The sequence below is a fragment of the Cryptomeria japonica genome, chromosome 10 (genome assembly GCF_030272615.1).
Source record: "Cryptomeria japonica chromosome 10, Sugi_1.0, whole genome shotgun sequence".
Taxonomy (NCBI): Eukaryota; Viridiplantae; Streptophyta; class Pinopsida; order Cupressales; family Cupressaceae; genus Cryptomeria; species Cryptomeria japonica.
Window position 1 is genome coordinate 508,316,932 of NC_081414.1, and position 22,187 is coordinate 508,339,118.

General features: G+C 36.1%; 1 protein-coding gene across 2 annotated transcripts in view; it reads left to right on the forward strand.

Moving 5' to 3' along the window:
- LOC131079877 (methionine aminopeptidase 2B) overlaps positions 1 to 22,187 on the forward strand; it is a 63,045-nt gene that overhangs the window by 24,702 nt on the left and 16,156 nt on the right. For both annotated transcript variants that reach the window (XM_058017918.2, XM_058017917.2), the window contains exon 9: positions 17,021 to 17,117. In XM_058017918.2, coding sequence (XP_057873901.2) covers positions 17,021 to 17,117 — 97 coding nt within the window. The remainder of the gene's footprint in view (positions 1 to 17,020; positions 17,118 to 22,187) is intronic.

A 22,187-nucleotide genomic window follows, 5' to 3' on the forward strand; every position in this document is an offset into this window, starting at 1 on the left:
AGGATGCTTCCAAGTGTTTCCGTGACAAAACAAATAAAAACCTAAAATGCAACTGATGTAAAAGCAGAAAAATGCGTCAGGAGGGTACCAAAATGTTATGTGAGAAAAAAGATTCCACTGCGCAAAGGACTTGTCGAGGCTTTTTGCCATTTTTCGAAGGGATTTGTGTTGCATGAAGGAGTTGCAGTCGACTGTGGATGCTATTGTTTGAGGGTTTTTTTTGTGCAGGTCCGAAGGAAATAGGTACAAAGGCAAATAGATTTATATTATAATTTATAAATTGAAAACAAAATACACAGTATATGCATCTCAGCAAATAGGTTTAAACTACAAAGCCAAATACACAACACATTCAAAACAATATATGGACTGATTATTCATTATACCTTGCTAATCGAGTTTGTTAATGGACTGTTAATATATGCAAACTCAAATAATATGAATGCTAATGATGCGTACACTACTAAAGTGAAACTGGAATAAGCAGGAAGCTGAAACAATGTGGGAAATCTGAAAAACAAATATGATGTTTAATGTTTCCAATTGGTGTGAGTGCAAGACAATGATGCCAAGAATGCAAAAACTGGTGACTTATGAATGCTATCAACAATGCAAATTTAAGAGAAAGTTAAGGGTGAGCGGGACGAACCAAAGAGAGTCATGACAAAGTGTTGATTCTAAAAAATTAACCTTAAAAGAATTACTGTTTATGCAGAGTCACAGTCAACCAACAAACAGAAATTAACCATTAGAAAATGACAAACAGACCTAGACATCAAACTTAGAAATTAACTTAATTAAGCATTGCAATTTGAATTGAGAATTTCCCATTCAAATCTTTTAGAGTTATTTGAAAAATATTGAGTTCAAATGTTGCATCTTGTTGTGAATTTGCCAAACCTAATATTTGTTTATATTTTTCTATTGAGATTCAAAATTTCAGGTGGAGGAAGGCAAGGCTTGTACCCCTTGTGGAAGTATGTTGACCATGTTTTGGGGCAAAAAGGTACAAGTGGAATAGCCACGATCAAATGTAAGCTTTGTCAAATGGCATGGCAAGGTACTTACATGAGGGTGAAGGCTATGATGTTGTGAGGGGTCAAAATAGATAGGCAGAGGTGGACGTGTCTTCTAGAGATGTAGCAGCGAAAAATGCTCGTAAGAGACCACACATTGGCAGCACAAACCCCATTGGAAGATTGTTTGATGTGTAAGGTGGGGAAACAATTGATGTAGCAATTGCATGAGCCTTTTATGCAAATGGAATACCGTTTAATGTTGTTCGCTCACCTTTCTTTTGGGAGATGGTTCAAGCTCAGTAACATACCAGCAAGGTATAGACCACCTAGGTATGAAAAGCTTCACGCTACTCTAATCGATAAAGAAAAATCTTGATTAGTGGAATACTGCACCAATGAAAAGAGTGTGGGCTACACAAGGATGCAATATTGTGATTGATGGGTGGATAGATGCTATAAATTGTCCACTAATCAATCTCATGGTCACATGTAACAAAGGGCCTTTTTCTTTGAAGGCAATAGATTGTTTAGGGCAAGAAAAAATGCAGAATTTTTTTATAAACAGCCATGTGACGACATTGAGGAGGTGGGGGCAACACGTGTAGTCCAAGTTGTTACTGATGTTGCCCTTGTTTGTAAAGCAACAAGCATGTTGGTGCAAAAAAGGTACAAACATATATTTTGGACACCATGTTGTGTGCATTTGTTGAATAATGCACTCAAAGATATTGGCAAGTTCCAGTGGAGATTTTAGATCTCATTGAGAAGGGCAGAAAAATACAAATGTTCATATGTAACCATCACCAAACACAAGCCATCTATTGTAAATTTGCCAAGGTGGAACTTCTCAAACCTATTGATACACGTTTTGCTTCTTACTTTATTCTTCTTGATCACCTTTGTGAAGTCAAAGGAGCTTTGTGTTCCACGGTTGTTAGTGAGAGGTTTGGTCCTTGATGACCGTTTTTGGGCTGATGTTAAATTTGTTGTAGACTTTATTTAGCCCATATTTGAGGTGATCAGATTTGTAGATTCAAACAAGGTATATTTGTGAGAAGTGTATGAAGCAATAGATTTCAACTGTGAAAGAGTCAAGAAGATAATAGATGCAAAAGATCTTTCTTTATATCTTTTGATAGAGGAAAAGAAACATGGAAGATGGAACAAACTTAACTCACCTCTTCATTGTGTTGTCTATGCCCTTAATCCTAAATGGTATGATACACAAGTGACTAATAAGAGAGCTCCACATCAGGATATAGAGGTAATGAAGGGATTTAGGGCTGCAATTAAAAGGATTTATGGCCAAGGTGAGGATGCTTCAATTTTGAGGAGTAAATGGAATAAGTTTTCACATGGGCAAGGTGAATTTGTTTTCGTGGAAGCTTTATATGATATGAAAGTACAAAAAGACCTTGTAGGGTGGTGGTGGAATCATGGAAATGAAACCCCTGAATGACAATTCATTTGAAATAAGATTGCTCTCACAAGTAGCAAACTCTTCATCTTTTGAGAGAAATTGGAGCACTTATGGTTTTATTCATTCACTAAAAAAGAACCGATTAGGGTCAAAGAAAGCAAAGAACTTGGTGTACATTCATAGCTCACTTTGTCTTTTCTCTCATGCAGATCCTAGATACAATGAGGGTCCTTTAGCAAAATGGGATCAAATATCAATTGATGGAGAAGTTGCAGCCATAGTGGATGAAGTGGTTGAAGTAGATGGCCTTACTGATTCACCCCATGTTTTTATACCAATAGAGGAACCTAAGTTTGAGAGTGGTGACTATTTGGAGAGCATAATAGCTGACGACGTGTTGGTGTACGTTTTATCATATATAATCAAGAAGTTCATGGTGAATTCCAAGGTTGATCAGACAATTTGTATTGTATTTCTGTCATGCCCTTTGTCAAGGCTTATTTCATCTTCATGTGATGCTTTATTTGTCCAACCCTAGGCGGACTTGGATCATGTCATGCCACGTTTTGTAAGACAAATTTCAACTTTGAATGTTCTCTTTCTTGGCAGAATTTATAAGCTTTGGACAGGTTTGTATCATACTTGGAAGATCATCACATGTGTATCAAATTTGAACACGAAAAAAGAATAATTTAAAAAAAAAATAAAAAAAATAAATAAATCAAAAACTTCTAAATTTAAGGACCCCAAACTCTATAAATTTTCAACATCACATTCACATTCACAATTCATTATTCAGGTTGAGAATTTTTGGAGAGCATTGAAGAGAAGTTTTCTTTCAAATTTTATAAATTTTGGATTTTTGAAGAATTGTCTAGAAGAAGATTCTTCTAAGTGTTAAAGCTCTAGAAATTAAGCACTCTTATTTGATTATAAGACAAATTTTCAGAATCAGAGGTAAATTTCAGTCATAAAGAGGATTCAAAAACTCAATTTGACTGAATTTCACAAACATGTTTAACTTCCCTTTCTCATGTTATAAACATGTTTAACTTCCCTTTCTCATGTTATAAACATGTTATGCTTATGACTGAGTTTATTGTTTTTTGTATCCCTTTCTTCTGACATTCAATGAATTTGGAAACAATTTGGACCATCCTATTTGTTGGGTAGATTGGCAATCGGTAAGGATGGCCCGTGAAACCTTGGATTCTGACATTAGTAAACTTTGGGAATTGGATAAACCAGGATCCGTACTTGTTGATTAGACTTTTCAATTCATGAGAAAGTCTATTGTGGGTACCTCCTTGCAATGTTCTTGTGACATACATCAGGAATGCGTTATGGACTCGAAAACTTTTGTCCTTAAGCTGCAGCTGAGGATAACAATCACATGATCGGAATTCATTCTGACCACTTCCTACTATGCCTTTGCAAATCAGTCCTGAATATCTGTAAGTTGCGGCCAACAGATAAATTATATAAGAACTCATGTGGAATGTCTTTGTCTTTTCCAAGTTCATCAATTGTTCATGAAGGTTATTGCTGATTATGCGGGACCAATTGAATAACTTGGTTCTTGAGGTGATTTCATCCATGAAATAATACATCCATGTCTCGAATAACTGACCCTTAGAGCTGCCCATTACTCTATTCAACAGTAGGATGATATCACCATACTCTTCCTTGAAGAATGGACACAACAAATACTTCGGCACTTTTCCTTGAGGTCTTTTCTTCTCAAGCCAAGACTTGTTTACATTTGTAGCACAAAGTTCAAACTGACTATCATAGACCCTCTGGGCTTGCTCCTTAGTCTTATAGGTGGTTTTATTGTGCTTTGGTATACCAAATGTCTCCTGGATGGACAATTTTGAAAGGTTAGCCGGGATTCTTCCATCTAGTGCAATGATTTCTCTCGCTTTTTCTTTATAGTGCAAAGCACATTCAACTATTAGCTCAACACAATCTTTGGCTGGTGGGAATCCAGTTGCCTGGACAATTCCATTGTGCATCATTTTGCGGGCAATAGGTGTAGGAATGTGTCCATCATGTCCATACATTCTTTTCTTGAATTCCTCCATATCAACATGTCCAAGGTCTGTGTCAGTGATATTCTTCCATTTGGATTTGATTTTAGACTTAAGTTGTACTCCTTTGCTAGCGAACTTCATTGCTACTTGTAAAAACACATGAAAACTCCATGTTATTTTCAGAATTTAATTCTGATTTTAAATTTCACTTTCAGCCTGTCAAAAGGTTAAGTTTCTGCGAGAAAACGAATTGAAAGTGAAGGGTTTGGTCTAGAAATGGATGAAAATTGAGAAAATAAGACAAAAAAGTGAGGAATTTCAATCAAATTGAGTTTTTGAATCCTCTTTATGACTGAAATTTACCTCTAATTCTGAAAATCTGTCTTATAATCAGAGAAAAGTGCTTAATTTCTAGATCTTTAACACTTTAGAAGAATCTTCTTTAGGACAATTTTTCTTCAAAAATCTAAAATTTATAAAATTTGAGAGAAAACTTCTCTTCAATGCTCTCCAAAAATTCTTAACCTGAATAATGAATTGTGAAAGTGAATTGGTTGAAAATATATAGAGTTTAGGGTTCTTAATTTTAGAAGTTTTTGATATTTTTGAACTTGGAAAAGACAAAGACATTCCACATGAGTTCTTACATAATTTATCTGCTGGGTGTAACTTATAGATATTCAAGACTGATTTGCAAAGGCATAGTAGGAGGTGGTGAGAATGAATTCTGATCATATGATTGTTATCCTCAGTTGCAGCTTAAGGACAAAAGTTTTCGAGTCCATAACGCATGCCTATCTACCCAACCAATAGGATGGTCCTATTAGAAGTTCTCAGACAGTTGGAAACATATCAGAGCTTCAAAAGAGTAAGGCAAAAGGCAGCCATATCTTTCCCATTCTTCATTGGAAATATGGAAGAATCTTGTTCAACTGCGCATGCAACTGAGAGTGCTAGGCTAGAGATGCAATGGTATCCTTTCACATTCTACCAATTTAGAACTAATTATGATCCTCACAATAACATCAGATCAGCGAAAGAGGAAAGATTCAGACATAAAGTAGATATAGAAGATTTTCATTGAATCCTGATGAGTATGAAATCAGGAAAAGGTTATATTCCAAGCTATGATTGAATTTCATCAGAGAGACTCAACCTTCTGTCGTACCAGATCAGTTAGAAGATAACTGAGAGCATACTCAACCCGGTTTTGATGAGCATGCACCTCCTCCTCCTATCAAATGGTCAACAACAGAGCATACGGACTTGACCACATTGATGCGGCCAGTCATGGCATATACAAAGTGGTGGGTTAATCGGCAGTGTCATAGGTTGAAGCAGAAGAATATAACTTTGACTTATAATCTGATGGGAGTAGCAGAAGGATATTCTTCAAATGAAGAAGCAACACAAACTACCAGACCAAGCGAGAGTGCTAAAAGGAAGGGGAAGGCAGTTGAGAATGAAGAACCTGCTCAGAAGAAGCAAAGAATAGAACCGTCTCGTTCTGCCACATCAAGGAATGAGATATACATATTAACTGTTGATGATTCTTTGGCTGAAATACAAATTCCTTCTTTAGCTCACGAGGAAAATGCAGAATCAGTCCACTAGGACGATGAACAACCACCATCTCCTACTGGCACATAAATCCTAGAATCAAAACATGACATGAATATTGAAGAGGAAGAGTTTCAAGAAGGGTTGATTTATGCTCTCCGGGGTATTGCACGTGACATAGAAACAAAGGATGACCAAGAGGTAGAAGGCAGCAAACAACCCACTGTTCTTGAATGGCTGAAGGAGGGATTGAAGATGAACACACCAGTAGTAGAAGAACAAGAAGAGGATGACATGGCAGATTTCTTGGCCAGATTAGAGCAAACTGCTGTGAAGAAACCAGCCAAGAGATTTTCTACCATCCAGAGAGATGAGACAGGTAACCACATAGTGCAGATAGTTGTGCCTAAGGTGAACAAAGCAAAGGGAGACATTGCTCCTCATGAGTATGAGATCACCACTTTTGACTTAAGCCCAAGCACAAAGGCCCAAGTAAAAGATGACTTAGATAATTCAGTTGCTTCCATGAAGGCAAAACTGGATGAGGAGACAGAAAAGAAGAATGAGCATGAGAGATAAGTAGAGCGCTTGAAAGAGTATATTTGGCAGTTGATTATTAAGCCACTTGATCAAGCCAATCCAGAGGTTATCCCATTTTTGGATTCCCAACAAGTAGTCAAAAGTTCCGAGGAAGATGCAGTAACAACCAAAGAAACTAAAGATGCATCAAGGTGGTCAAGTCCGTATGCTCTGGTGTTGACCATTTGATTGGAGGAAGAGGTGCATGCTCATCAAAACCAGGTTGAGTATGTTCTCCGTTATCTTCTAACTGATTTAGTACGAGAAAAGGTTGAGTCTCTTTGATGAAATTCATTTATAGCCTGGAATATAACCTTTTCCTGATTTCATACTCATCAACAACATTTGCCCTTCTATATCTCCTTTATGTTTGACTCTTTCCTTTTTCGTTGATTTGATGTTATTGTGAGGATCATAATTAGTTCTGAATTGGTAGAATGTGAAAGGATACCACTGCATCTCTAGCCTAGCACTCTCAGCTGCCGGTGCAGTTGAACAAGATTCTTCCATATTTCCAATGAGGAATGGGAAAGATATGGCTGCCTTCTGCCTTACTCTTTTGAAGCTCTGATATATTTCCAAGTGTCTAAGAACTTCTAATAGGATCATCCTATTGGTTGGGTAGATTGGCAATCGGTAAGGACGGCCAATGAAACCTTGGATTCTAATATAAGTAAACTTTGAAAACTGGATAAACCAGGATTCATACCTGCTGATTAGGCTTTCGATTCGTAAACTTTGAAAACTGGATAAACCAGGATTCGTACCTCTGATTAGACTTTCAATTCATGAGAAAGTCTATTGTGGGTACCTCCTTGCAATGTTCTTGTGACGTACATCAGGAATGTGTCGTGGGCACAAAAACCTTTGTCCTTAAGTTGCAGCTGAGGATAACAATCATATGATCGGAATTCATTCTCACCCAACCCTTATTAACCAACCCATCACCTTAGTTGGACATGGCTCTCATATTAGCCAAGCTGTCCGCTTCCTTATTCCCTTCCCTATAAACACGAGTTATCTTAAAATTGTTGAAGCTTCCCAGAACATCCATATCATACGAATCCATTCTTGTAGTTTCCAAATTGGTGTAAATTACTGATGTATGACATTAATTGCGATCAAGGAGTCATCCTCTAGATGTATATTGGGGCATTTGAGGTTCTGTCCGCATTCCAGCCCAATCAGTGTACCCCTGAACTCTGCTTCCTTGTTTGTTGCCACCCCCAGATTCACTGATTTTTCTGCCATTGCTCTACCCATACAGTCCCTGATAATGCACCCTGCTCCACTCATCCCCGGGTTCCCTTTAGAGGCGCAATCAAAATTGGTTTTAACCGACCCCTGCTCAGGGGCAAACCAGACAACATCAGCCCTGGGATCCGAAGGAAGATCAGCCTTCCTTACCCCATTAACAGGTGGGGGGGGGGGTATCTAGTGCAATTTTTAATGAACATGTAAAGCCCATGTTTTGTGTATTAAAGAACATTGCTACCTCCTTCCTATAGCTGAGGACAATAAATCACAGTACAAATGATGTCTCTTAGTTAAACATTACTTCAGTCACGTGTGACCCACAACTAATATTCTCTTTGTCAGACTGTAGGAAATGATTATATGTTACATTAGTAAACCAGTCCCTTTCCCCAAACACACACATTGACACAATTTACAAACACTGTCAGATAGAATTGTATGTTTCTTGCTCATTCTTATTGACAATGTGTATACAGTTGTGGGTGTTGTTTATCTCACATATGTCAATATTATTACTGCTTGAGCGGATGCAGCATATTTACTGTGCAATGGAGTAGTTCCCTGTTTCTTCTAGTACAACCTCTGCATATTGTGCCCAGCATTGCAATAGATATGCTTTACTACTGTGTTCATCATTGACCAAATACTTCTGTAAGTCCTATAATGAGGTGCTCATATTGGACAGCTAAAAATTGAGGTTGTTTTCCTTGTTGACAATGAAACATGGTGCAGGTCAGTAATGCATATATGTACACATTGCCAATGCCTATTTATTTATTTTATTACAAGTTCTATCTCTGGAGCATTTGTAATGTCTTCTTTTTGTAAAATACCCTAGTTTGCGATAGATTACAATTCTTGGTCAATAAGGGAAGGTTAGAGGGGAGTACCTTTATCTCCTTAAAAGGGAAACCAAAATCATAGTATATGATCAATCTGCTGTATGCATTTATTTATTATCAGTATAAATCTGATCTCCTTATATCAGATTCAGACCTTTGTTGATCTGTTTTTTACCCCCTTGAAATGTTTGAAGTGTTGCACTTATATATCCTTCAACCTGGGTGGAAGGTTATGTTCCTTCCCAACGGGTCACTCCTTTCCAAGAGTAGCGATCCTTCACCAAGTCTTCTGCCTTAACTAATCACTTGTTGGTTATCGAATCAGATTATGGTTGGCAACCTTTCTTGATTATCATCGTTAAGTTATGGTTTTGTATTATAATTGTAATATCAGGGTCGCAGCCTTTAGTCTACCATTTGCTGACTATTATTATCATCAATCATGTATTTATTATTATTATTGCTGCATATGATAGATTAGGTCTTGCTATTCTCTGCTCTGATAAGTAACTTAATAACAGTTCTGATCTGATCCGATCGATGGTCATGTCCCTGGATGCTTTTGTTTCCTTTCCTTTATATCTCTTAATGTGAGGGAGAGGTCACACCTCTTCATCATGTATACCTTTTGGCAAGAGACACACGCTTTCCACCATTAGCACCCTTTGAAAGAGTGCAACTCTTCATTATATCTGCCCTTTGAAAGGGACACAACCTTTAATGATCAGACCTGCACTGCTTATTTAAATCAGATCTGCACTTCTGATTACCCCCAAATTATTCCCCTCAAATGAGATTCTCTTCTCCCTTTTATATCTCATGTTTGAGGGAGTCACAACTGTTCATCTCATGTCTTTTGACCATTCATTAACATAATTAAAATTTAATAATATTTAATTACTTTCTTTTATATTTTAATTTTAATTTTATTATTATTATTTCAAAGTAACAACATTACAGCATTACATCTAGATATGTTGAGTCATAAAGAGCAGCAATAAAATGTGCCTGTACAGAAGAGAAGCTGTCCCAGCAAGTAGAAATCATGGGATAACACCTTCCAGCACATTTGGGTGGGAGCTTTAGCATAGAGAGGTGTGGGGGTTCTTGTGGACTCCAATCCCTCACTTCTCTATAAATATTGTGTTTTTTAATTTAAATTGAGTCTTTTGTTTGCTGGGTTGTAGGGGACTGCTTTCATACCCTCCCGTCGCCTGTCCGAATTTTGCAGTATCAGAAATGTTTCTTAATTATTTTTGTATATTTGGGGATGGGTGGGGGAACATTTCCTACCTGTCCCTCCATCCCCGAGACTTCCCCTATAGGGTACTAGTCCAATTTTGCATAGGACACGTCCTGATTGAAATAGATTTGTACAAAATGGGCAAATTCTATAGAAGAGACATGTGCCTTATACTATGATAATATGCTTGAACCTATCTATTGTATAGTTTTACAATACAAGAAATAAACTAATTACCAAAAATAGTAAATTAGGGTTCTTGGTGAGAATTGAAGAGTCACCACTTTTGGTAATAATGTCTTTCTTGGAATTTGAAATGCATAGTCAAATAAAGGCAAGCTTATTATAAAACAGAAATTTTTTGTTGGAGATTTAATTTTGTATTTTTACTTGTCGGAGTCATAACTCCTAGTGTGTTACTTGGAATTCAAAGTTTGTATATATACACATTGGAACAAGATACTAAATAGATCTGTCTACAAGGAGTTGATGCTGAGTGCATCTAAAATTTGATACCTTTGTTAAGGAACTGAAAGGCAGTGAGGAGGTGAGTGTGGATGACCAACAATAGAGAGATGGTTTTCAAACTTTCCAAAGAATTTGAAGGAAATATGATGTTCAAGGTGAGAGCCATCTTTTTGTTTTCAATATAAAGAGATTCAACACAAAGCATTTTCCAAGATGCATATAAACTTGGGACAAGACCTAAACAGATATATAGTATCAAAGGGGCAGAGATTGAACCTAGATATATTAGCATTGCTTGTTGGGCCTAATCCAAAAATATTCAATGTTGTCATAGTCAAATCAGAAATTCACAGGAAAAAGTTACAGCGAGTTATGAAATATTTGAGACTATGCATGAGGAATTTTATCATTGGGTATCAGTTCCCATCGAAGAAAAGTTGTCATGGTGTTGGTTCTACTCTTAGGTGGATTGTACTGTTATAATCAAATAAAAATTGGAAAGGTGGTCAAGCTGATGACCAGTGTTATGAAAGATTGAGAGTCTATAGATACAATTTGATGTCATTTGAATCGACTGGCCACAAGAGTGGTTAAAGTGTTTTTAGTTCTGGTGATTGAGAGGGCTTCTCATAGTAAAGGACACTCTAGTTTTAATATCATGATGTTTTGTATAAGTCCACTGATGGTACATTTTATAATTAACTCAGTATATGATTGTGTTCATGAATAGTTGTTAGATTGGGGATACACTCAACTATTTGCAACAAGCACTAACAAGAATTGATATTACTGTGACATACGATTTTATAATTAACTCAGCATATGATTGAGTTCATGAATAGTTGTAAGAATAGGGATACACTCAACTATTTTCAACTAGCACTAACAAGAATGGCCTCACTGAACTTGTAGTTGAACGACATCATCAAGTGAAATTGGCTACAAAATTGGTCTTCAATTGGTTTGGTCCTTATTGAACAAGCTTCTTTTGAACTAAATGCTACTAAAACAAGTCCAATCTTTGAGCTAGCAACAAACACAAGGTTGGAAATCGCCCTTCATCCTCATTTGGCTCTCAACTCACTTGTCCAAGTTGATTGAGATGGTTCTGTATGGTCTTTGTATGTTCAGCAAAGGTAGCAACCATAGTTTATTTGGAGTTTGTTTCTTTAATCGGATTGAACTTGCCATCCTTGAATCAAAAACAACTTGTAAGGATGTCAGATTCCACCAATAGTGTGTCCCTTCAAAAATGTTTTAATTTGCAGGTTTAGAATGAGGAATTTTAATGAAGCTAATGTGGAAATACAATTGTTTCTCACAAATTGTGAGAGCTAGATTGAAGCCATTCTGGGAGATGTTTAACATATATATTTTTTTCCAGTGGACAAAATTATATTGTATTTTGTTTACTGGATCCAGAAATATATATTCAAATTAATTCCCTCAAGCATGCTAAGAAGCATTTGAGCAACTTTTATAGTCTAAACCTAATTGCCAGTTTTGGTAGGACGGGGTTGGGTATGGGTATGTGTTTCTGGTATGTTGGTAAGTCAATTTTTTTTTCCTTTGGTACCGTACGGCTAGGTATGACTGTATTATATATATATGCAAATCTTTTAAAAAGTACATACAATTGAGTAGATCTTTTTGCAAGCTGTATTCATGCACTTGACACTTTGCAATTGTTCTTTGAAAAAAACCAGCTGTCTTTCAAAATGCAAAAATGGCATAACAAGAATGAGTGTGTGAAATTGGCTTGTGTTTGTCAAACAACAAACATAAGGGGCACGTTTTAGGTGCTTTTTTTAGTTTTCTTAAATGTTTTAATGTTTAAAGAAGCTTTCTAAATTTTATTTTTGGTGTTTTATTTTTTTCCACCTGCCAGAGCACCCAGCCTTGTCGTTGCCTTGGGTGCTCCCTGTCTGCTCTCGTCACTGCTCAAGAGCTTGGCCTGGTTGGGCAAGGGACTGGGACCCTTAAGGGACTCAGGTCTAAACCATATGAAAAGTATAAAGTCCCTTGTTAAATGTTCTAAAATAACTAAATTCCGTAAGGGGACAACCCAGTAACTCAGGTCTAAATTATATGAAAATTATAAAGTTCCTTGTTAAATGTTCCAAAATAACTAAATTCTAAATATATATGAAATTAAAACAATATAAATTATTTATGCAGCTTTACTTGCACTTTTAAAAAGTGATGTGCTTTTCCTTAGGTTTGAAACTATGCAATATAGTTGCTAAATAATTGGTAATATAAAGTCTTGGTTCTCCAACTTGCCCCTTCCACTGTACTTCTTGTTGTTATCTCATGGAATACTCTTCTTCATGCCTTAGATCTGCAACATGTTAGTTTTAGGATCAGACTGTAGCTGTTAGATAGCAATGACAGAAAACAAGATAATGTGCACAATAAACACCAATATACCTTGGGAAAACCTCCCTCTTGGAGGTGAAAAACCCAGCAACAAATCTCAGATCATTATTAGGCAATAACCAAATGTATCTTTACAATGAGCTTCAATACTTGAAGCTATCAACAAACTATGCACAGTAACCTAGGGCAGACTGCAATGATGAACTTATCTGAAGTACAGATGTTGCTGTCACAAGAAAGATTACAGATTGAAGTTACTGTCTTCAAGGTTAGTTCGCTGTCACAGGAATGATGATTGCTGCCACTCGGATGATGTTTGCTGACCCTCAGATGATGTTCGCTGCCCCTTTAGACCAGTTTGCGGTCCTTCAAAAGGGTTCGCTGTGCTTTCAAAGATGTTCGCTGTGCATCTACTAATGTTCGCTGACTTCTAATAATGATTCGCTGTCTTCTGAATATAATTCGCTGATCACAGAGATACTTTGCTGTAGGATACCGAAATAGGAATGTAGTTGCTGAATGTATGTAATTGCAATGAGGTTGACATTACATATATATATGTGACACTAGCCTTCCAATTTGCCTTAGGTCGGCCTTGTTAATATTGGCGCCAAGAGGAATAGGTCACAATTAAGATACAAATCATACAAGTTACATATGCTGCCCACTTAGGGCATGATTAATAGAAAAACATTTATGTCTTTTAAGGCCGCCAGGCCCAATACACATGCTAGGTGTGCTAGGTCGGCCCTAGAAGGGCTCCGACCTAGCTACATACAACAACACAATATGGTTTAACAATAGCATGTTCATGTGCCTTTGATTCATGTCTCTTTTGGACTAGTTTCACTCATCCAGACCCCATACTATTATTCATGATTCTGAAGATCTTATTTTCCCATTTCTAGAAAATAAAATTTCACAAAAACTGGAGTTGAATTAAAAGTGTATGTCTAAAATAAGGACATATGTCTAAAGGGATTTTAATAAATATATGTGAGAATTATGGCAAATAATGTTTGGTGAATGAGGCTTACATAATGTGCATCAATGATTGAAAATATCAAACCAAACATACCTGAATACACCATCCTTTTGCTTTATTTCACAAAACATTATCACCTGCACACCGAGGCAACAATTCTAATCAGTCTGCATAGACTCCTAAAGTATTTTTTCTTAGTTTCTCATAAATCATCTATTGTTTGGATACCATCATTATTTAAAATGTATCAATAAGAATATACTAACCTTGTATCATTGAAAAAAGAGATATTTTAACATTACAAAGTGTCTGTTATGCTTCTACTTTTGAGGATGCACATCCCATTTTTAAGGTTAACATCCTACTTACCTCTTCTAATTTTTATGTTGGTGTTGTTCCAACTTAACAACCCCCAACACGAAAATTATAATAGAAAAAAAGTATTATTTAAATCTATCTAATATGACCTCCTAATTATTTTTCTTTTAGATGAATATATTGGGAATCTACAAAGGGATACCAAACTTGCAACTAAAAGTACTCAATACAATATATAAAACTAGGCACCTGCATAGACTATTGTATAAAGGGTGGAGCAGGCTTCCACAGACAGTGGAACAAAATTAATATAGATAACCTTAACATTAAGCCATAATATTTATCCACCAACCCTCGACCAATGGAAGACATTATATCAAAAAATAACCATAGAGGAAGCTGTGACAAACTCCAATAGACTATACCAAAGCTTGACAGAGCAATTTTCAAATGGTCATATAACCTTTTCTCACCTAATTGAGCGTACTAGTTTGTCATGCTCTAGCAATGGAATTGTATAGCTACTTTACACATCTAGCATTCCTTTATATTATGACACCACCAAATTTAAACTGACCATATGTTGGCAAAAATTTGTTAGGGTACAAACTTGTTTTATCAACTCGTGAACCTCCTCATGTGGTCCCAAAAACTCCACATTGGACCTGCTCTCCTTAACAAGCCTTGTACCATGTGCCCAAAGGGGATGCAAGCATCCTTTACCTATGCTTTGCCCTTGTGCAATTTCTCCTCCTCTAGGCATCCCTCGCATCTGCTCCCTAGAGAGCTGTCAATAACTTGGCTTTAAAATCCTCTAAAATTGAAGCACATGTTTGCATCTGCCTATAATCTTATATGCTGCTGCTACCTAGAATAGCTCAATAATCTTTTAGGTTGGTTGCACTAGAGCAATTCAAATATTTTTAATCTGTGATTTGAGACATGCCCTTGGCATATTGGGTCCCAAGAACCACCGCGCTTGGCCATGATAACAACACTACTGAAAAGTCACAATACATAAATAGGAGCTCCCCAAAAAAAGTTCCAAGGGAAATTGCAGATACTAGAAAAACACAAAAGCACTGCTTAGAGAGTCCACATGCCTAACAAATGAGTCTAAACATTCATTCCTTTACATAATGCTATGACGATCTTGAGGCCTCCCTTGTCCTTGACATGTGAAAGACTAAAACCACTCACCATTTGCCATCCAACACCTATCAGGGTTAGACATCCATAATAGTAAGCCTACGACATAATATAATGAGGGCAATCAATCATAGTGGCTGGTCATCACTAATAATTTATGGAAGATCTTGCCATTCATTAATGTCCTGAAATGAGAAATTAGGTAGTTCTATACCTCTTTTGTCAAAAAGTCAACTACACTCCCAGTTCTGCTCCTGATAGCTGTGAACCACTTTAACTCTCTCATTTATTTTTCCAGATCAAATTTCTTACAGTATGGCTCTATGTTTCCATTTAGGGCAATTTTTTTTTTTCAAAGCATTTACCACAAGTAGTAAATCTCCCTTCACAACTAGATTCAGACAGTATACACAACTTTCAAATCTGCTAGAAGTGCTTCCCGCTCCGCTTTGTTATTAGTTTTATGGCCCAATTACCAAGCTCCCCCAAATGCAAAAGCACCATGAGGTTCACGAAAAACATAACCAGCACCTGCTGGATGGGTATTTCCTTATGGTTCACCATCAAAGTTCAAATTTCTCCCTTCCTCTTGGGCTTTCCATTTTTCATTTTTTATACAATATTTATGAGCAATTAACTCATTAATGGGACAACCCTAATAATCTTATTTATTTATTTGTGACAACAAGTATTTGTAATATACTATGGTGCAATACAAATTTTATTTATATTATCAATAATATTAAATATACTATGTGCCTCTCTGTAGTAACCTCATTTTCAAAATTTTCACTAAACTATGTTTTCTAGTAACTCGTAAAATACTTAAAAATATTGTATGTTGGCTTTCTTTATATGTTTACAAGAGTTTGGCAAATTTTATGGCATATTGGTTGTGCTGTCTATTATGTTTTCTTTTGAGCTAGATTGGATGCATCTTTCTTGTTTTTTAATGTGTTCTTCAATGGTTTAGTCATTAGTGATATGTATTGAATTATAGCTGTCTTGTGTTGATGGGCCTACGATAGGGTTAATGTGTTGCCCAATATATGGCCAATCTTGATGTTGTGATAATTCTTCCTTGTATATTGTATGGTGTTATTGGAATGTAGGGGCATGCCAAGGAATCTAATCTGGTTATGATAATTCTTCACTTGCAAATTTGTCATAAATAGAACAAAGTTACAACTAAATGCAGTTTATTTCATACACATTGATGTGGGGAGTCCTTGAACACAGTATTCTTTTGCAATTAAATAATTGTTATGTATTGAGCACAAATTTTTGGGATCAATTATGCACAATTATAATGATGACTTTATCTGTTGTACACCGGTGCAGTATTGGGTGAAATGGAGACTTCATGTGTTGAGCTTCAATTTTGTTTTTAGGTTGCGCATAGTTTTTAGGACGAAAACTTTAACTGCTGTACCACACTTTTTATTGGCTGAAAGAGTAATTTATATCTTACACTTGTGATGTTAAGTGTTTATTAAGTATATCATCAAATATAAATTCTTAAGGATCTCAAAATATTTTGATGTTCTTGTTCTGTGGGATTTTTTAGGACTCCCTGCAGTGATAGTCATATCATTCAGAATGATCAATGTTCCATCAGTCATTTCTTCTATCTTTCTCTCATGCATGTGAGTAATATTTACAGGGCAGGGGACTTACACAGCACACAAACAACTTTCTCTGCAAATTATAATATTGAGTTAATTTTTATATATCGTGTAATATTTTGCTTTTTTTTTTTTAAATTCAGGAAGCTGGCATCGATGTTCGTTTATGTGATGTTGGTGCAGCAATCCAAGAAGTTATGGAGTCTTATGAAGTTGAAATAAATGGCAAGATGTTTCAAGGTACAGAAATAGTCATCATTTTCAAGGTTAATATATGCATTAAGATTTCTGCCTTGCATTTCTATACTCAATGTCTTACAAATTGCCAAACTATGTTTGGTTTTTGTCCAATCGTTATGCCAGTCTGCTGGCAAATATACAGAGTTGACCAAGATTGGTAAATAGTAACACATGCTACACTGAGGCTTATGAAGGGCAAATGTAGGCTGGCCTAAAACCTAGAACTGATTCTATGTTTTGGAGTACATAATGTATAATCAATTCTCCTATGCATATTGTTAGTTTTAACTTTTATGTTAGGTCAAATTAAGTTGCTTTTCTTGAATCTTCATTCTGTTTTCATCCATTTCTCATTTCTCCTGTAGATGCCTTACATTTTGATAATATGTTTGGTCTTCATCAATGAATACATGTATGCATAAATATTTGCATACATAGCTGAACTACTCGCTAAAAACAAAAACTTGCCAAGGCACAAAAAAAACTCAGCAAAAACTCGGCACCTTAAAAAATTGCTTAAATGTAATTAGAAATGCATTTTTTTTGCAAAACTCAATGAGGAGATGCATGCAATGAGTCAACAACAAATGAGTACACAAAAGAAACAAGCTGAGTCTAAATATATTTGATTGATTCAAATACAAATAAGGTACAAAATGGCATCCTCTTGTGGAATGCTGATGGTTGACAGACTGAAGCAAAATGAAATAGCAAATTGTTTTTGTAAAACTAAAAGTAAATATTACATCAAAACATTTTACATCTTCCTCTTCCCAGCTTAGTGAAAACTAGGGGAGAGATAGAACTAGAGGGTCTCGTCCTAGGAGTCCTATGTGGCTCCTCCACCTCGCCAAATGAGGTTGAGGGTAGCACCCCTCGCGGGGGTCTGAGAGTGAGAGAGTGAGGGGTGGAGAGATAGGTCCAGATCTTGAGGGAGAGAGTAGAGAGTGGTAGAGAGGGGATAGAGGAAGAGTGATAGGTAGATAGATAGGTCTAAAATTTGGGGTAGATAAAGTGAGTGAGATAGAGAGCGAGAGAATGCTGATAGGAGCCTATTGATTATTGAAATTTGACCAAGTTTGAAAATTTAAAAGATCTTCTAAAACCTATAATTTGCATTATAACTCCTAGAGATTTGAAACCACTCTCAAACATCCTACCAATACATACATGAAATATAACTTAAAGTATTACTTAAATGTTATATTTCATGTATATATTGTGATGAAGAGAATGAGACTGACTTGAAAAAAATAAATTTGATAATTTTTAATTTTTTTGATGTGTTTGGGCCTCTTTTAAACAGACTCGCTGAGTAATCGCCGAAAACTCGCCAAAAACTTGGCGAGTTTTGGTGGCGAGTCAATGGCGTTATTACTCACCCGGAAAACTCGCCGAGTTTTTGGCGAGTAGCGCATCTATGTTTGCATATATTCTTGGAAATATCTACCATTCTTCATGGTTTTGGATCATTGTTTTTTTTTATTCCATAACTCTAGTTTAGTCCTTTTGATACTGGTAGTGTGTTACCAGTTTCTTGAAAATGTTTTGGGCTAAGAAATAGGGCAAATGTTATGTCAAAAGTGGCAAATCAGACATCTTTAAGGAGATAACTTAATATTTCCTTATTGCAAACATTTCTCTGTGAACTTCTCGCCAAGTATTTGTTTGATGGAACATTTCAATGTTGCAAACATATATATTTCAGTTTCTCACATTTATAATTGTACAGTGACAATGAATTTCTTAGTATTTTTTACAGATGGATGATTCTTTGAAAGTTTATTGATGGTAGAAGCCTACAAAATACTCTTTATTCATTTAAAATCTGCTTCAACTAACAATTAACCGGTATCTTGCTATGTACCTGTAGACAATGGTATTATAGTAAAGCACCTATTTGGATTGAACATTTCTACAAACAACTGTGGATTCATAGATTCCACCCCTCTAGATTCCTAACTCAAAGAAAGTCATGTCCTCTGCCATATTAAACTTGGCATGCCTGCTGATTTGTAAACCTGGGCCATTGTGGCAATAAAATTCTCACCTTAGTGTTAGACTCCAGCCTAACGGACAGGATTAAGTTTCAATCTTGATTTTACTAGTATGATTTTATTGTGCTCCTATTCATGTTTGAGCTTATCTTCTGCCTTACGTCTTAATGCTGGATTTGGTTTCTTTGTTGTTACTATCTTGTTACAGTGTGATTTTGATTTCTATTCAGTTACTTATTTTTAAATTTGTTAAGTTTTTTTTGTTTTTTCTTCTTTTTGATTGGTAATTTAGGCATAAGGGAGCCGCACACCTAATAAGATTGAGCAAATAAAACTAGATTAGCTGCATGCCCTATGAATAGGGGTCCATAAGGATAACTACAATACCTATACCACATCTAAAATCTATTGACTATATAATTCTTGCCCGCCCACCTTAACATGGGAGCACAAAGACCATTTATGATTCAAGATTTTTCTGGAAGAGCACACAAATATACTGAGAGGTGGGGGGGGGGGGTGTGTGCATCAGTATATTAACAAACTTTTACTTTTTCAACTTTAATCATAAGCATATAACTTATCTCATAAACATATTCATTGTATATTATCATTCACATGAGATCTAACTACCAAGCATCATAAATAGAAGACAAGATATACGTGGAAATCCTAATGGGGAAAACCATGACAAATTAATGTTTTTATATTTATTCTTTTACAATGTTTGTAGGCACCAACCCCTAACTTTGTTTGTGAGCACCAACCCACTGGAAGCACCAACTCCCACTTCTGGATTTGTAAGCAGTAACCTACTGGAAGCACCAACTCCCACTTCTGAATTTGCAGGCACCAACTCCCACAACTGAGCACCAACTCAGCAAGAGACACCAATCTCTTATTTGATAGGCGCCAACCTATGATTTCTTCAATGGATGATATTGTTCTCCTTTTCTCACAAATCTGATTAGAACTTCTGATCTTGAATGATCTTCATATATTTATTTTACTTCAATCTTCCATGTTGATTTTAGCAATCAGATTAGCAGTATAGAACAGAAAATCAGAATGCAAAGTAATTCATATGCATAACACACATGTACCCTGGGAAACCTCCCTCTTGAAGGAAAAACCCAGCAACCAAAGATCTCAGATCTGATTAGATTAATGTCAGAAGATAATCAAATACAAATTCGCCCACCTAGGGCATGACAGAATTGACTTATCTGAATCACAAGTTCTGATTTGAACTTGACTGAATCTCCAATCAGATGTAGGGCAGACCTTAGGGCAGATCAATCTGATATAGTTCGCACAGCAAGAGGATAGCTTCTTGGATCAGAAGTCTGCCGATTTACAAGAATGTGAATTCGCTGTCACTCAGAATGTGTTAGCTGACTCTTGGAGAATATTTGCTGACTTCAACATTGAATTCGCTAGCAGAGTGGTATTCGCTGATCAAGTGCACATTATTGTCTATAAAATGGATTACAATCCATTGATTATATAGGAGGTACAAGCATTATATCTTGCCTTAGTCGGCTAAGGACTTTGGCGCCAAAATATAATGCTTTTAGTTTAAGTTACATGAATAGGTCCATGCTTCCACACGTTACATTTGTGTTTGCCCTCTGAGTGTTTTATGTGCCTAGGCGGGACCAATCTTCAATGGTCACAAGTTACATTTTGGGGTCAGACCCATTTATAACCACAAGTTATATAGGTTAGGACCTAACCAATAACCCTTTACAAGTTACATATGAATGGGACCTGACCTATTGAATTTACAACTTACACAATAAATTTTAAGGCCGAAGGCCACATCTAAAATTTACCAAGCTAGGTCGGCCCAATCAAGGGATATGACCTAGCTACATTTTCAACATTCCACACTTATAAGTCATCATAAAATCTGCTTGCAAATCTTTCAATGATTTGCTCAAATATGCTTCATAATTTCCCAATTAAGTCTACATGAATTTGCCTCGTAAATCTGCTTGAATCTTTTTCATAAATCTGCTTGAATCTGCTTCAAAAGTCTGCTTAAATCTGTTTCATATGTCTGAACAAATCTGCCTCATATGTTCGTTCAATTCTGACTCATACATATGCCTGATGTATATACTTGATCTTTCTTCACATAGTCACACACTCTTCTCACATCTAATCAAAAAATTCACACATCTTCTTTCTGCATCATTCGATACACTCACTTCCTATGATTTTCAAATGTCATTTATATCTTTGTCTTTATGTTGAAATACATACCATTTCATAAGAAATACACCTTTTCATTAATCGTGTTAATTTTAGAATCAGACTGTTAAATTTAGATAGCAATGACAGAAAATCAACACATATAACACATAGAACACAAGGGTACCCTGGGAAAACCTCCCTCTTGGAGGTGAAAAACCCAACAATCAAAATCTCAGATTGTATTAGACCAAATCAGTATGATTCTTACAAGTTTTGCTCCAACACTTGAAGCAATATATCAGCATAGTATAATCCAAACTAGGGCATATAACAGTATGACAGTGCTAGGGCAAACTTATCTGAATATCCTTGCTGTAGATGGTTAGCTAATCAGGTAAAGCAATCTGCTGGTCTGAATCATCCACTTGACAGCGTGCTGACTGAGAAGATGATTTGCTGCCCCAAAAGCTCCTTTGCTGTCCCTGAAAGTGAGTTTGCTGCCCCTTGGATCAGGTCACTTGCTGAAGGTATAAATTCACTGCTTTGCTGAAGGAATTCACTTGAACATGTGCAGAGATAATTTGCATAATAGTGGAGACAATTCGCTGGATTAGTGTGTCCATTTGATGTAAGAATTATTAGAATAATATCTTTCTCTTTGTGTTATTAATGGTCATTTAAGTTGTTTCTAATTTCACCTCTAGTTAACGATTGTTTCTTTTAGAAACATCGTCTTTGTAACTCTATTAAAAGGAGCTTTGTCTCCTTGATTAATTGAACAACATTGATTTTTTGAAATCCATATGCTTTTGCATTTGTATTATGGTATCAGAGCCTTGTTTTGAAAAATTTCTTTGTTTATTCGAAATTGCTA